We start from the raw sequence: 16,374 nt of genomic DNA, 5'->3' as shown, positions 1-16,374 counted from the left end.
CGTGGTATCACGAGCTTGTGGCTGCGAAAAGATATCGGTGGGTTAACAGAGGAGCTATTGGCTTTTGGCGGCTTCGTGGTGGCTTGCACGCCGCGGGCGTTGCAGTGGCTTGCCTCGGCTGGGCTTTGCGGTATACCGCAACTGAACGCCACAGAGCAGCCGCTGCTTTGCCCCTTTGCCAAGTTTATACCCGAGGTAGGCTAACTATATATTAGCCCGGATGCAATCTCTTCGTAGTGGACGGGAGCCGCGGCGTGGGAGAGCCAGTCGACGAGCCATTGATCCACCAGTTCCGCGTCGAGATATCGCGTCGACTAACCAGCCACCGAGACGGGGCGGAGTTGAGAGCACTTGCCCGCCTAGTGCAAGCGCACGCGCGCCATCGCTCAGCCATGGCAGTCGCGTCTCCATTGAGGCCTCGAAAACCGAATGCACTGGCACAGAGCCGAACGCATCTTGGTCGGGAATTCCGTCGCTTTTGCCGCAGCCGGACGCACCATACGCTCGATGGCGCAAGCGCACGGAGGCCATTCGGATATCCACTCAGGAATATGTCTCGTGCGAGAAGGATGGATCCGTTCGCCTCGGCGCAGGAACCGAGCTCGCGATGCAGGCGACCTGCGAAACACGCGTGGCCGAGCGAGCTGACCTTGAGGTGTCGCAACCGAGCACAGTTCTGAGCCAGGTTCGGTGTCCAAGAAGATCGCTTTCAACAAGTTGTCCGCATGCTGCGTGCGCTCGCCTTCGCCAGGGCTCGTATTCACCGATGATCAATGCTCTTTTCGCAGCGGAGAAAGCGGCATCGGACCCGCTCTCGGATCCAGCCGAGTTGCACTTGACCAACATGGCAATCCATTGCTGCGCAGAGGAGACGGATGAAATTTACGAGACGCTCCATGAGCTGGAGTCGAGGCGGCGACCGCGCCTTGACTATATCGAAGCCATTCAGGAGCCGCACATCAACGCTCGAATGCGAGCGATCCTCGTTGACTGGCTCGCAGAGGTTGCGAGTGAATTCCAGTTGAGTACCGAGACGCTTCATCTCTCTGTCTGCTACCTTGATCGGTACCTCTCCTTGCAACCTGTATCACGCGAGGTTCTGCAATTGGTCGGAATGACGTGCATGCTCGTTGCAGCCAAAGTGGAAGAAATCACCGTTCCGCTTCTTGATGATTTTGTGTTTATCAGTGCTGAAACTTACTCGAGAGCACAGGTGAAGGTCATGGAGACGCAGCTGTTGCAGGGCTTGAATTTCGAGCTCTGTGATGTGACTGCGCTCCCATTTTGGCGTCGTTATGCAGGCCTTGCCGGCCTTGACCGGGAACATGCCAGTTTAGCGCTGTTTCTGTGTGAACTGGCCCTCGTCGACTACCCTTTATGTGTCCGCATTTTGCCAAGTTTTCGCGCAGCAGCCGCGGTCTGGATTGCGTCAAGGATGTCATGGCCTGAAAGCCTCTCCCAGGCATTGCATGGCATCCAAGATCCCCGGCAAAGCAGCGAAATCCAGTTCGCAGCGGCAAGAATGATCAAACTCTGGCAGAAAGCTCTTACTGCCGATCGCCTGGAAATTGACCCCGTTCCTAACGACGCTCTTCAGCTCAGGAGCATTGTTGAGAAGTACGGTAGCGAGGCGTGGTGCACAGTTGCTCGTACGCCACCGGCCGACGTCGCGTTCATGCTGAGCGAAAACCCTTTCGGGCGCTGAACGATAACTTGAACGTGTGTGGGATTCGTTTACGCGCTCGAGTTTCCTCTGTATCGTGCAATTTGACTTAAATCGACCAGTTTCCGTCAAAAACTTTTCCCCGCTTCTGGAATGATGGCCTTTGGTCCCATCTGAAGAACGATGGGGCAGCTCCTGCGAAACACGCACCCGCCTCAAAAACCGACGCCCACTGGAAGGCTCAGGCTAGTCTGCGACCGTCGAGGCTTCGCTGTGGTCCAGCATGCTTCTCGGCACCGGCTGTATTGGTCCTAACAAGACGCCGATAAAACAAAGTCGACGATGAACCTTGCAGGCAGATATGCTCAGTAATAGAAACCAATCAGTTTACCGCCGACGTGGCGGCGTCGCATCTCTGCGTCGTTCATGATTCCCGAGCTGGTCGTGCAGATCAGACCCCCAAACAGCTTTGACGGGAGCAGAGCGTCGCACCACTTCTGCAAGTCTCTTATCGCGACGTCATATCTCGGAGAAATGACTGCCACTTTATTCAAGCGACCAATTAGCTGAACCACGATCTTCCCTGAGCGGTGATCGTCGATGAAGGTGAAGTCGCCGATGTACCCTTCGCGTTGCAACAGCCGCAGCACTCGGATGATTACCTTGCTCGCTGGGCGTATCATGACTTGGCGCTTTCCCCTTTTCTCAGCGTTCGTAATACTCTTGAGGGCATCAGACAAGACGTTCACACGAGTCATGGTTCAGCGCTCGGTCGTAACGAGTGTTTCAGAAAATGCTCAATGAAACGAGTCGCGGAATGGAGGGCGGCGCGCGGGACCTCGCCGGCGCTTCTCCAAGTTTCCACCCATCTGGGGAGAAACGTTTAATTTTAGTTCTTTTATTGGTTAATTTTGTACTTGATCGTACGCGCCCAGCAGGACAGCGAAACGCCAGGCTCCATGAACGTGCGCTTCGGGCGCCTGCTACGAGCGCACGATATCTGCCGCTTCAGTGAAACGCGCAGCAAACGTATGACTGCCATGGTGCAGTAGTGACTCGTTGCGTACGCGTTGGAAGCGCCAGATAACGGAACTGTTGGAGGGCGTCTGAAACGTCCATTGGTTCCGCAGGGGACTCCCGAGTCCTTCAAGTTTATGAACGCTGCTTCGGAACCGGAAGCTGTCGCCTTACGGTTCTCGGGAATCCGAGCGAAGACTCGCTGGACTTGTTTCCGAAAGACCGGTGCTGGAGACGCGAGTGTACCGAGAGTTGCTTGAGGTAATGGAACCCTCAGGCAAGCGACCGCTTTTCGTGCAACTCGTCACGGGGCCGCCAGGCAGCGGGAAGACCACCTTTTGTGCCGCAGTTTCTCGCGTTCTGCTTGGCATCGGGCGGGCGCACGCGCTCGTCAATCTCGATCCCGGTGTCGGCAGTACGGAAGTGCTACCCTATCAACCAGATATAGACATTCGCGAGCTGGTGGTCTGCGAGAACGTGATGAAACGCTTCCAGCTCGGCCCGAACGGAGCACTCCTCTACTGCATGGATTATCTCTGGGAAAACATTGATTGGCTGGAAGGTGCACTGCGAGACATATATGATGGCCAGGGCAGCGATCACGGGTCGGACACCGCCCGCAGCACCACTCCAGAGATGGACGCGCAGCCTCGTCGCGAGAAAGACGCCAGCGCAAACTATGTTATCGTTGATATGCCGGGCCAGGTCGAACTGTTTGTGCATCACAATGCAACGCGAAAGGTTATTCATTACCTAACGATGCACGATCCAAAGCGGCGCTGGTCTGATCTGCGAGCTGTGGTGGTGAATATCGTTGATGCTCAAACCTGCACGGATCCTCATAAATTCATGTCGGCATCCGTAATCTCCCTGATGACAATGATGAATTTCGGTCTACCGCATGTGAACGTGCTCATGAAATCGGATTTATTTCAGGCGGAGTACGAACGAAGATTGGTTGAACTGGAGAGCGAAACGGAGATGTGCGCCCGTGACGGGACCTTGCGCGACGACGCTGCCAGTGGTCCAGAAGGCGATAATCTCGTACCGTCCCAACTTTTGTACCAGTTGGACATCTACGCAGACAGCGAGGACCCGTTGATGTTCATTGCAGAGGGCGATGACCCAGGTACCAAACTGAGTCGAGCGATCGCAGAGCTTCTCGGCGACTACGGTCTAGTTCGCTTCGAGACTGCCAGTGCACGTGACCCGTACTCGATTTTACAAGTTTTGGAGCACATCGATCGTGCGAGCGGATATTGCTACATTGAACAGGATATGCAGAATCTGCTTGAAATGAGACAGGCAGTACAGCAAGCGAAAGCACCACCAAAGCGGCCCCATTCGGCAGGTTCATCTGCATCGCCTGCTGACTAGAATCCGATCGGCCCGCTCGCCGTGCGACGTCGTCGACACAGCGCGCGCCATTTTGCGTTCATAATCCGCACGCGGATTTCATGCGGTCTTTGATTGCGATGGACGTTAGGATGCACAAGGCTTGCCATCGCTGGGATCCTATCAAGGTTTCTTCGTGTAGCGGGCATGGGCGAGCAAGGTAGTCACGATAGAATGGAAGCGGGTGGCGCGATACCCGCTCTTGCCATCGATCATACTAGCGTGGCAGCACGTGTCTTCCGCGTTGGCGCGTTCAGGCGAGCGATCGCTTTGATACCCGTGAACAGCGTCTGCATTCGCAAACATCGAAAATATCTGTAGCATGGGCACTCTGACCGCCGCGACAACTTGCTCAATGCACTCTGCACATTTGCTGTGGCCTGTACAACTGTGGCTTTCCCCTAGAAACTTCGATCAGATTACAGCCTGCAGTTGGGCATTGTGCAAGCGTTTTCAGAGGCATCCATGAGCTCTGCGAATGCCGCACTGACCGGTGCTACACCAATGTGTTCCCTGTTCACTGGCAGAGGAGCGCAGTCCGCCTGCTTCGTAGTCTACGCGCAAAAGTTGAGGCCGGTACCCGGCCATGGTGTTTGATGCGCGGCTGTCGCTCGTATGCGTCGTTTCTATTCCACGCGCGCATGTATCTTCGATACTGATTGAGGCAGTGCAATCCGAGTTGCCCACCTAGGGGTTCTAGCTGCAAAAGTGCGACAGCGGAATGTTTACGCGGAACCCTACGTGTATGTAGCCTCCTCGCCCCCGAACTAGCGCGAGAGCAAGCCGACGGCCAGTCTCAGCGAGCGAGCGAGCGAGCGAGCGACGAGAGGCTCGAGGCACCCGCTCGCCGGAGATTATCTCGTCCCACGCCCTCAGCGGATACTTTCTGCGGTAAGTTTCAGGTTGGGGGAAACACCACTCCTCTCTGGCCTTGGGTAAACAAGACGCAAGCCCGCCCTCACAGCGCTATACAATATCTGCTAGCTGGCGTCGACGCACAACGGGGTCCAGCGGCAACGCTACGTCTGTGAGCTCCTTGATCTGGCGCAGTACTGCGCGCGCGCTCAAGTTCGTGAGCTGACGCGTCGCGTAGCTCCCGTCGCTACGCCGCACCGCCACGTAAGGTTCTCGAACGCCATCGAACGGACGCACGTACACAGGGAGTCCCGGATTGAGCTCCTTGACAAATGAATAGTATTCCTCCAGGAACTGCCGCACGCCTGCCGAGGCTGCATCGCGCGCGTTGTAAACGACTCGCAACTCGTGAAATACGTGCGAAAGACGAGCTACCCAAGCCATGGTCTCCTGCGATTGCCCGACGCAAACCCCGCTCAGAAGAGAACCTGGCGCGTACGCTCCGAAGCACTCGCTCAGGCCAGCGATCGCACTGGGGCGAGACTCGCCCACCGTAGCGGAACACAGCGGCAATGCGATCGCGCGTCGCCCTCGGAACGGTGTATGGCGCTGCGCCTGCCTGTAACTCTAATCATTTTCGGATAAAACTGGACACATCAGCTAACTCGGACGTACCCGCGACCATTTCGGTTTCTTCTGCACCTGATTCCTTTTCCGTTCTCTTTTCTCTGGAATTCTCCATACCAGTGTGTGTCCTGTGCGTGTAGCGTCAATGTCAGTAGTCGAAGGATGTTCACGGGAGCGTTAAAGCCCCTATTTCGCAGCTTTCGGTTGCTGTCAGCACCGTTGATGCGCAGTTGCCAGTTGCGATCAGGGAATCTTCGTTGCGTACAGCCGAGGTGCGCCTTTTCCAGAGGTGTCACTGGCTTTTGGCCCGGTGCTTCTATGTATCCAACACTCGCTGTCCTCGTTCTGCTCCAGCGAGGATCGCCCTCATGCGTGTGAACGCGGGCCTCATCGCTCGCGACACGCCCATGACCTGGACGGGGGCTTGCTTCGATGCATTTCTCCGGTGCTGCGCCCGGTGCTGTTGCCAGCGATCACGGGTCTCGTCTGGGCGATCCCGTCGGCGAGTGCGCGCTCCGCCCCAGGCGCCAATGGACGCTCTTCCATTCGACCGAGGATAAGAGGAACAGTAGTTCGTCCATGACGAGTCGAGTTCAGGTAGACAAAATTCAGGCTAGAGAAGAGATCGAGAAATTTCGATCGATCGACGTTCCATTCATGGAAAATGACGACGCGCGCTCCACCAGAAGCGATTACAGCAAGGACTCAAGTTCGATTCCAACGCCATCTCGTATGCAAACAGGGGAGACATTTGCCCCTGGGAGAATATCCCATGAAGGGTATCATGCTGCCGTCGAATGGCAATACGTCGATGGCCGCAGAGAGAGCAGCATTTGTCTTTCAAGCGAATTTGACTGTTTGAGGTGAAATTCTAGTGAACTTTCGGCATAAGCTTGTGAAATAGTTGTCAAGGGACGACGTCGAATTCGTTCCCTTGTCTACTCAGCTGCGCGAATTGATCAGTGCACGAGTTGCCTTCAAAACGAAAGAACGAAGATTTGAAGCATGCTGAACTTCAGGATGCCATACGGAACGAAACGAGAAGGTTGGACGCGTACGCGCATGAATTCGATATTGATGTCGGTTCTTTCATGAATCCTTTTTCGAGTACTTCCCGAATCATATCAATTTTGGTGACCTAACGAATTCGAACGGCAACGCGTCGCACAAGGCCCGCCAAAAACGACCGAGATTCATAAAATTGTCAATGAATCCGTGCGCCTTTATTGCTGCACCACGATTGTCGAGGTCGTGCATGAGGAAAATCGGAAAAGATTTCAATGCAAGAACAGAGCGACCGCTACAGTACTTCATTTCAGTCTGCACGAGTATAGCGTTTGTGCCTTGAACACGCAGGCGATTGGCGCCACAGGTCACCATTTTGTTGCTCTATCGTTTTCGATAGCACCGTTCTGATAGCAGCGTGAACAACGCGCTCCAGCGATCGGGGATGTTACTCGTCGCACTGAAAAGGCCACACTACGATTGCAAACCGAGCTCCGATCGGTCATTCACATGTCCGGGTGCAACACAGGCTTTCCAGCCCGATGAAGAGATTCCACAACCTTTTGCAAAAAAAGTTCCGATGGTTTACGTATGTATGCGCGAGTAGCATCACAATCCCGTGCCTAGTTCTTCATGATGCAGACCATACGAGCCCTACTTGGGATCTGCAGAGTATGTGAATGCTATCTGCTTCGAGACAAGTGACCAGAAATCCGCTTCGTACCCCAGGAGTTGTGCGAACTTCAAGTCGGGGGTCGTCAACAGCACCACCAGCGCGTCGATCATGCGCCGAATTCAACGATCGCGTGTTGCTGCGTGGCGACGTGTGCGAACGCCTGCTCCACAAAGAACGATGAGGCATGGTACTCGGCAAGGTTATCACATCGCTTTACTTGAGAACTGGAACCCGCTGTGCTGCCACAAGTCTGGGATCGAGGCGCGTGTACGATACCTGGTTCCGATTTCGCTGTAGTAGCAGTAGCAACAGCGACAGTGGGAAGTCCGCTGGGGGCCACGGTAGCAAGCGCAGCTCATCGATCGAACAAGGCTCGGAGGCTACATCGGAGCCCGCTCAAGAGGTGAAGCCCTCAGAGCGAACGTTTCCGTCTTCAGGTCGGTTGTCTGACACCGCGGCGGAGTCGAGCGCCGCCTCCGAAAACGCGCTGTCGTTTGTCGATGACGCGGCGGACGCCACTGACTTTGGAACCGCGTTCGAGGGCTCTCCAATGGCCGCAGAGATCAAAAGCGGGACGCTTCTGCGGGGGCGGATTGTGGCTGCGGAACTACCTTACATTCGCGTTGACTTTGGTTTGAAACGTGAAGTGCCGTTTCTGCCTGCGGAGGTGCTCGGTGAGGGTCGAGTTGGGGACGAAGTGATTATGCCTCTCATCGCCACAGAGGACGACTTCCAGGAACCCGTGCTAGACTATTCTGGACAGTATTACAAGCCACTGCTGGTGGCGGAGCGATATCGCCTTTGGGAGCCGCCGCCAGATGCTGACCAAGAAAAGGAGCTTGATGAAGGCAAGCCACGGTTCCTGTTCGGACGCGTGGCATCGCTCAAGCGAGGCGGATTCAATGCCAAAATTTTAGGGATCGAAGCATTCTTACCGCGGAAACAAAGTCTGATTCTTGTCCGCAGAGACGATGCGTCGAGTGCGAACCCATTCATTGGTAGCTATATGCCGTTCGTGCTCTTATCCACGAATTTTTTCGTCGAAGGTGCTAGCCCGGCGCCTTCCGCCGCTTCGCCCTCGGGGCTCGTTCCAGGCCCAGGCGGTAGACCGAGTCTCTCGGCATATGGGACGAAACGAGTTCGCGTGTTGCCCGTCGTATCGAATTATGCGAGCTTTCTCTACATCCTTGTCGAGCTTGTGCGCAACGCAGAAAAGTACAGCCTCTCGCCGGATGAGCGTCTCGCCTATTTGCGGCTGCTGGCGCGGGTCATATGGAGCCGGAATCATCACGTTCGTCGGTTCCACGTCACCCGAACCATGCCGCGAGTCAACACACTTGCAGAGGGAGCGCTCGCGGCGGCCGCGGAGGGTACCTTGGGCACTGAACAGGCACTCGACGTGCAAACCTCAGGTGCCGCTCCAGCACAGGATTTCGCTGCAGCAAAAGTTGTTCTCGAGAAGCCCTTCAGCGAAACGCGGGGCTCGGCAGTTGCCGAGAATACGCTGCAGTCTCGGCGAAAACGCGCTTCAATGCTGCGCGAACTAGCAGAGAAAAAATCCTCCTCGAAAAAGAGGTAAACTTGCGAAATAGGTTGAAAGATCGCCCCTTTGGAGAAGCTGCAGCATAGCCTCCCTGCGCACCAGCGTTCTGAAGATATGCATCCGCATCGGATGACAGGCACCGGGGGCGAAGATAGCCTGTGATCCCCTCACGTGCCGTGGCATGCGGTTCGTTCATGGAGAGCATTTTGGCAGTCATTTTCATTGGTTCCGCATATGCACGGAATACAAAGACTATGGCAAAGCGCAGGATAACATGCTGTCTGCATACGTTCAGGGTGTCGCGTGTGAGAGGCATGCACTCATGGGCAATGGCATTGTAATACGCTGCGGATTTGACCACTTTTCAGCGAGCATCGGCAGACAAGAGACCTATCCTCGATTCCAAGCTTAAACATGAAAGACGCGATTGTTCGGGAGCCTGCCTTTTCAGTGCGCATGCAGAACGGTCCGAAGAACGCGATAGCAACGCGAGTCAGCGAGCACCGTCTGCCCGATGACGACTTCGCCCAGTATGCACAAGCGAGCGCGACGTATCGGGAAATGGGTACCGCTCATGACCCGTCTAGAGACGACGCCTATTGAGGCTGCGGAGAGCTGTTCTTTCTCTGCGTGATGGCGTCTAGGGCAACGCATCCAGGAGTGCAATGCACGCGCACAGCAAACTCGGCATCGGGTGGAGCCATACTGTTCGATCGATCTCGCCCTCAACCCCGAGGCAAAGATACGAAAGGGAAACGGTAAAGCGCGGAGCCGCACGACGGTCGCTTCCCCGGATACGGACAGCAATCCCACACCCCTACAAGTCCGGATCGATACATCGATGCTGCACTGCATAGAATTTGGCGAGGCCCTGGTGCAAAGCGTCCGCTCCCAATCTGCAGGTCAGCGCAGCGTTCATGGTAACCCCTGCACAGCTCCAGTGTCCGCATGTCCACGGCGCTGTAGCCGCTTTCGTCGAGACCTCGCCAAGGCTGGAGGAGTTTGGCCTCTTTTCTATGGAGTTCAAGGCAATCGCGGATGCGCGAACGACGCTATCCGCAGCGCCGCCCTTGTACCGAAAGTACGGCATGCATGGAGCGCTCCCCAGGCACTGGGGCGTCCGTGCGCCGCTGTGCTCCATGCGGGAAATCACAGGACTGGGCGCCACACATCGCCTTCGCTGAAAGCGCAAAAACGCTTCCTCATCCTCAGAACACCACCTCTCTCGTTTTCGCACTTGAATACGCCATGCGGAGGCTTCCTGGACCCCAGAACGATGCTGATGAGAGGCCCTGTATCCACACGTGTCCAGAAGGCAGCAGCATGAACGCCTGTGCCTGCTGCGGCACTGGCAGTTCTCTCGGACTCCATCTATCTGTCTCTATCAATCTGTATGTGTATGTGTGTATGTGTGTATGTGTGTATGTGTGTATGCGTGTACGTGTGTATATGTGTATGTGTGCATGTGTGTATGTGTGTATGTGTGTATGTGTGTATGTATGTATGTGTGTATGTGTGTATGTATGTGTGTATGTATGTATGTGTGTATGTGTGTATGTGTGTATGTGTGTATGTGTGTATGCGTGTATGTATGTGTGCGGGTGCGGCGCCACCTCCGGATCGCTTTCGTTTCTGGGATCGAAAAGCACGCTCAACTCGGCTTTATTCTCGGAGCAGCGGCGGCGCTCGCTGTGACTATTCTGTTTGTGACGTTTAGCGCTGTAGCTGTTCTACGGCGGGTGCGGTTGGGAACAACCACGAGACGCTGGACAGGAGCTGTGGTGCGTTCCAGCGGCGCTTAGTCGAGGAACTCTCCGTGTCAGGACTTGAGGGCGAGAAGGGCCCCTGCGTCGATGGCACGGGGTCGCAGAAGGTCGGCCTTGAGCAGAGCGCAGCAGCACGTGGAGCGGAACACAGGAGCACGGGAAGAGACCGTCACTGAGGGTGCGAACGTGGCCAAGAGAGCAGCAGGACTCGCAAGGCAAGAGGCAGAGACCACAACTGTAGAGAGTGGACAGCACGCAGGAGCTGTAGAGAGTGCTGCACTCGAGAAAACGGAGGTTGCGCGGAACACTCAACGCGCGGTGGAGAGTCAGGCGTTGGACGGGCATCGCTACCGGAAACGCAGGAGTGCTTGTTTAGAGAAGGAACCTGTAGGTAGAGTGCTGGAAACGAGAAGTGAGTCGAAAATCGCTGCGGAAGAACCACACGCGGCAACAACGCGCCAAGGATCCAAGCGAATGCGTCGGAGCCGTTCACGTCAGCGGGCGTTGCGCGAGGCCACGGCCGGAATGCTGGGCGGCTCAGATAGTACAGGAGCGGATAACGACGGCCTGAGCTCTATCAACTCAAGCGAGAGCCGGAGCCGCCGGCGCTACCACTCGAGGTACCGACGGCACACAGAGCCTAATACGAGCGCTTCGCTGCCGCTCGAAACGAACGACGATATACCCGAGGCCTCGTCGCTGGGCTTTCCCCTAGAGCACCAAAGCGGGCGCCGTCGCGGGGCATCACCGCGGGGGCCTTCGTCGCTTCCGCCCGAGACTGGCGGAACACTTCAAGGCCTCCTACGGCATCTAGGAGCCGGTCTGAGCGAGATTTTGCCATCGTTTGGCCATGGGGGCTTTGGCGGCTCGAGCGTCCCCGCAAGACTGCGCCGCATCGCGAGCGAGCTGCGCAGCTTGACCACGGAGGGCAACACGGAAACGGATACCGTCGCGTTAATGGCGTTGTTGAACGAGCTGTGCGAGGTGCTCTCAATCGGCGTCGAGGATGTTATCCTGAACTTTTCCTTTGAGCAGCTGGTGAGTCCATTAGTTTGGATCCTGCAGAACTGTCCAGAGCTGCCGGAGCTCCTGATTTTAGCAGCTCGGGCGCTAGCGTACATGGTTGAAATTAGCCCGAGCGTTGGTGCGAGTATCGCGCAGAGCAGGGCCGTACCGGCGCTCTGCGGCTTCCTCCTCCATGTTGAATACATTGATTTAGCGGAGCAGTGCCTTCAGGCACTCGAGCGCCTTAGCTACAATTTTCCAAATCACATTGTGCGCAGCGGAGGCCTTCGCGCGATTCTGCAGCATCTCGACTTCTTTCCGACCAGTATACAGCGCATGGCTTCTTCGGCTGCCGCAAACTGCTGCGCACGAGTGAACGATTCGGCGCTCTCACAGGTAGAGGATGCCCTTGAGCTTCTCAGTCATCTGTTGGACAGTGATGATACGCGCATTCGGGAGCATGGAGTGACCGCATATGCGCGCTTAGTAGCCAACTTTAGCGCATCGAGTAACGCACAGGAGGTTCTCAGGCGAATTGCAAACGACGGAGGCGCCATGGAGAAACTTGTCGCTGTTCTCGCTGCTGGTGAAGCATCGCTTGACAAACGGCACAGAGGACTCGTACTGAGCACGCTCTCGAGTTTAGCTTCAGCGGATGAGGGTTTGGGAACGCGAATGCTCACGTCGCCAGCTCAGGGCGGCCTGGGTATTGGCGCCATCCTGGCAAATCTGCTTGGAGTGGCATCGGACGCAGAGGAATCTACTTCGACTGGGCAGCTACTGGGCGCTGCTGATGTCCATGCAGTGCCATTGAACCGTGCTACGCAGACAGAAACGCTGATTGGCAGTGCACTGATGCTCGTGGATGCTCTCGCCCCGGATCGTTTGCTGGTACAGCGCCTCCAAACGGTTCTTGAGTTGAACGTTCGTGCACCGATGCATGATCAGACCTCCAGGGAAGGCCGCCGTCGCGCCATATCTGCAATGAAAAAGACACTTTTTGCTCTTGAATCCGAGCAAGAGATACAGAGTTTCTCTATGCAGCTTGTGCCAACGCTGGGCTACGTGCTCTATGACCCTATTGATGAGGATGAACGGGCTTCCGTGATGTGTATGATTGAGCATATGCTCGAGCGCGTACAGGACCTTGGACCGCTTGGAGAACTATTTGTGAAAGAGGGCGTGCTGCACGTGCTAGAGCAAAGTGCCGTTGAAACGGATGCAGCGCAGAAAATTCTCGACAGGTTCGGGGATACGTTGCGTAGTTCAGGACGGCAGCGGATACGGAAGCTCTGTGAGCTCGTCGAGCGCATCAAAAAGGGCGACCACGAGTCGCTCATAGCGCTGTTTCCAGAGCTCGAGCACTGCTCTGTTTTCGAGGTCCAGATGTGTGGTCTGGCCGGGGCACTGGACGCGTACCTTTCCGTTCAGCCGGGCGCTGCGTCTGAGCTTGCAACGCGATACAGTCACCTCCTGGTTGCTGCGATAAGAGCCCCTGGGGCGTTGCGTCGTCTGGTGCGCAGTTTGGTGGCGATTTTCACGAATACGGAGCGCTTCCAGGTTGTCCGGAATATGGCAGCAAATGGAAGCGTATCTGCGGGCATACGTCTACTATCGCAGCCTTTCCGCTTGCAGCTCCAGCGCGGAGGTGGATGCAGTGGCTCGCGGCTACGTGACTTTCCGGCTAGTTTGGTGCTCGTGGAGCCTCTCGCATCCGCGCAGACTATTGAGGAGTTTTTGTACGAACGCGTAACAGGCGACGCTGCGGAACTCAATGAGCTAAGCGATGAACCCGTATTCGAGACCGGAACTGATGAAAATGGCTCCGACGATAGTGGAGCGTTCGAGGTCGCAACGGAGTCCACAGCGGACACCAGCGACGACGAGCATGCGATCTTCTTTGATGAGGATGCGTTGAGCGGCTCCGTCGAGTCGGACGAACCCGGTGAGCATCGCACCCGTCGCCGACAGGCTGGTTCCCGCCCGTCGCTCGCAGGTGAAACGGCATTAGCTGCAGCCGAAGAAACCGCATCAGGCTCTGAGGAGGACTCAGACGAGTTTTCCGATCTCGGTGAGACTTTTGATGAACTTGGTCCGGAGCATGGTCTGGAAAATCCAAACCTCTCCGGTTCATTACCGGCGGTAGATATTGAATTCTCGGACGAGGTATCTGGGACTGGGAGCCCTGTGCGCGAACAGGAGCACAGCGGGCGCGACTCGAGGCGCTCAGCTTCAGAAACGTATGCAGCACGAGCTGGGCGCTGTGCAGGCGCACCATGTCCTAGCTCGGAAATCGACCGCGGTCGTCGTTCGAGAGGCATCAGGCTGAAGCGCGACGGGGAACGCCGGCGAGCCAGACTCTCTCTATGTATTCGAGGACACACGCTACTTCCGCAGGAGACAATCTTGCACGCGCTCGTAACCACACTCGGGGGACAAGCACTGGGCCCTCGTCTCTGGTCCGAAACCCATGCACTCACGTATGCAGATTGCCAGTCATCACGAATGGGGCAGGTCTCGAGCCAGCCAATCTCCAACGGAGACGGTAAGCCTGGCGGGCACCAGTTTGAGGGGCCTTTTGCGGAATTCGAGCTCGTCCAAGTGGCAGAATTACAGTTCCAAGTACCACGGAGCTTTCATTTGAATGAGGTTACCGTAGCGCAGGATGTGAGCTCGTATCTCTCACTCCTAGGTAAGCTGTACTGGATGAATAACCACCATGCCGAACTGCACGCCTGGATCCAGGCTTCGCGTACCCAGAGCGGTTCGACCTTGGACGCCGCCTGGAGCCACAATGTGCACTGGCCGCCTGCCGATGACCCGCTCGTGCCAGAAGCAGATATTTTCGCCTCGTCCAGCTTAGAGAACAAGCTGGGCGCCCAGCTTAGTGATCCACTGGCGGTAGCAGCAGCCGCGCTCCCGCCATGGTGTTTCATTGTACCGCGTGTCTGTCCGGGGCTGTTCTCGCTGCAGACGCGACGGCTGCTCGTGCAAGTATCCAGCTTTGGGATTGCTCGAGCGTTGAGCGCGGTGCAGACGCGTGCTGACACGCAACGGCAGCAGCATGCCACTGCGAGTTCATCGACGGGCCGCTCGGACCTGGGAGCGCACACATCGGGTGCTGAGCAAGAGGCCCGTATCGGGCGTATTCAGCGCCAGAAAGTGCGTGTGCACCGGGCACGTCTGCTCGAGTCTGCCGAACTGATTATGGAGAACTTTGCCGACCAGAAAGCGCTAATTGAAGTTGAATACTTTAATGAAGCAGGAACGGGTTTGGGTCCAACGCTAGAATTCTATTCCATGGTCTCCCGGGAGCTGCAGCGCGTGGATCTGAAACTCTGGTGGGAGGACTCGTCGAAGGCCGCCGAAAGGGAGCGCTTGCTCCGTTCGGGCAAGGCGCTTCCACCTGAGCTGCGTGAGCGACTTTGCTATGTTGTCTCCGCGGGCGCTGGCCTATATCCCGCACCGATCGGTCCCAGAGAGCGCGGAGCCCCCGTCCAGGAGCGCCTGCAGCGTTTCCAGTTCATTGGTCGCTTTTGTGCCAAGGCGTTCTTAGACGGGCGCCTTTTGGATTTGCGCTTCTCCCCAGCGTTTTGGCGGTTGGTGCGGGCGCTAGCAGAGGCGCGGTTCCTCGTTTCTGAAGGACTGAACGGGCATAGAGCTATATTCCGAGCCGCAAAGAAGCGCCTCGATTTTTCGCTCCGCCGACTCGGAGAAGTGGATGCGGAACTCGCACGCTCCCTGCACTCGATTGCATGCATGCGCGACGCCGATGCATGCGATATCGCCGCGCTCTGCCTCGACTGGACGTTGCCTGGGCAACCGCATATTGAAATGCGGCCTCGGGGACGCTCTATGACGGTGTCGAAGGATAATCTTGCAGACTACGTTAGACAAGTCAAAGAGCACGTGCTCTTTGATTGTGCGGCACGACCAGCTTACGCGTTTCTCGAAGGGTTCCAGAGCATCTGCTCGATTTGGGCGCTGTTGGGTATCTTCAACCCGAACGAAGAAGTCAATGTGGTGCTCTGTGGACCCGACTTGCATCCGTGGACGGAACAGGAGCTGCTGTCTGCGCTGCGTTTCGACCACGGATATACGAGCGAAAATGTGGCGGCACGGAACTTTGTACGTGCTTTGTGCAGCCTCAACGAGGACGACCGTCGTCATTTCCTGCTCTTCGCCACTGGTTCACCGCGTCTGCCAATGGGTGGATTCCACGCCCTCCTGCCACCAATGACTGTGGTGAAACGTACCCCCGAAGCAGGCCTGACGCCGGACGAGTGTCTGCCCACGGTCATGACCTGCACCAACTACGTCAAGCTACCCGAATATAGCTCTTTCGAGATACTTTTGGATCGTTTACTGTATACGATACGAGAAGGACAAAATTCGTTTGATCTCTCCTGAATGGTAAAGAAACGAATGCCGAAGAAGGGAACCGACGAGACCAGGCCTGGTCGTGATCACCAATGAGTGCTTGCGCTTACCACTGGCATGCGCAGTCGCGAGCGCTGTACAACCTCGGGTGCGCTTTCACGCAACGTGAACGTGCCCATCGCAGGCGATTGACGATGATGTCCGCAGTGGATACAGGCAGTGGCTCGAGTGCTTGTTGACGACGACAGGCGTCGCGAGCGATGTATTCGTATTCGTGGATGTTGCAGGCACTGGTTGTATCCCGGTGCAGACACCTCGGATTCATCGGCGTATTGCACAGAGAGAAGCGCGAACCAGAACCAGCGTCCTCCGCCGATCGACAACGGATACCTCGCACGTGGATAACTCCCTGAAGCACCGCCAAGTCACGCCACGAAACGCC

At 56.4% G+C, this 16,374-nt stretch overlaps 6 protein-coding genes across 6 annotated transcripts; 4 read left to right on the top strand and 2 right to left on the bottom strand.

The window, feature by feature from the left end:
* Positions 1-220: 220 nt before the first annotated feature.
* Positions 221-1,705, top strand: CYME_CMI203C (probable mitotic cyclin a2-type; the record flags this gene model as incomplete). The annotated part of the gene is made up of 1 exon (XM_005536304.1): positions 221-1,705. One exon carries the CDS (start codon positions 221-223, stop codon positions 1,703-1,705), a length of 1,485 nt encoding a protein of 494 aa, XP_005536361.1.
* Positions 1,706-2,028: 323 nt separating this feature from the next.
* Positions 2,029-2,421, bottom strand: CYME_CMI202C (40S ribosomal protein S15A; the record flags this gene model as incomplete). Its single annotated transcript, XM_005536303.1, has 1 exon — positions 2,029-2,421. One exon carries the CDS (start codon positions 2,419-2,421, stop codon positions 2,029-2,031), a length of 393 nt encoding a protein of 130 aa, XP_005536360.1.
* Positions 2,422-2,944: 523 nt separating this feature from the next.
* Positions 2,945-4,057, top strand: CYME_CMI201C (hypothetical protein, conserved; the record flags this gene model as incomplete). Its single annotated transcript, XM_005536302.1, has 1 exon — positions 2,945-4,057. The coding sequence occupies one exon, from the start codon at positions 2,945-2,947 to the stop codon at positions 4,055-4,057; it is 1,113 nt and encodes a 370-aa protein (XP_005536359.1).
* A 984-nt stretch (positions 4,058-5,041) lies between these two features.
* On the bottom strand, positions 5,042-5,374 carry CYME_CMI200C (NADH dehydrogenase I alpha subcomplex 2; the record flags this gene model as incomplete). Its single annotated transcript, XM_005536301.1, has 1 exon — positions 5,042-5,374. One exon carries the CDS (start codon positions 5,372-5,374, stop codon positions 5,042-5,044), a length of 333 nt encoding a protein of 110 aa, XP_005536358.1.
* A 2,414-nt stretch (positions 5,375-7,788) lies between these two features.
* On the top strand, positions 7,789-8,817 carry CYME_CMI199C (similar to ribosomal protein S1; the record flags this gene model as incomplete). Its single annotated transcript, XM_005536300.1, has 1 exon — positions 7,789-8,817. The coding sequence occupies one exon, from the start codon at positions 7,789-7,791 to the stop codon at positions 8,815-8,817; it is 1,029 nt and encodes a 342-aa protein (XP_005536357.1).
* A 1,817-nt stretch (positions 8,818-10,634) lies between these two features.
* On the top strand, positions 10,635-15,962 carry CYME_CMI198C (probable ubiquitin fusion degradation protein Ufd4p; the record flags this gene model as incomplete). The annotated part of the gene is made up of 1 exon (XM_005536299.1): positions 10,635-15,962. The coding sequence occupies one exon, from the start codon at positions 10,635-10,637 to the stop codon at positions 15,960-15,962; it is 5,328 nt and encodes a 1,775-aa protein (XP_005536356.1).
* Between the last annotated feature and the right edge of the window lie 412 nt (positions 15,963-16,374).

This window comes from Cyanidioschyzon merolae, chromosome 9 (assembly GCF_000091205.1).
Source record: "Cyanidioschyzon merolae strain 10D DNA, chromosome 9, complete genome".
In the NCBI taxonomy this organism is placed as follows: domain Eukaryota; phylum Rhodophyta; class Bangiophyceae; order Cyanidiales; family Cyanidiaceae; genus Cyanidioschyzon; species Cyanidioschyzon merolae.
The sequence above is the reverse complement of the archived record's forward strand: the minus strand, read 5'-3'. Positions and strand labels throughout refer to the sequence as shown.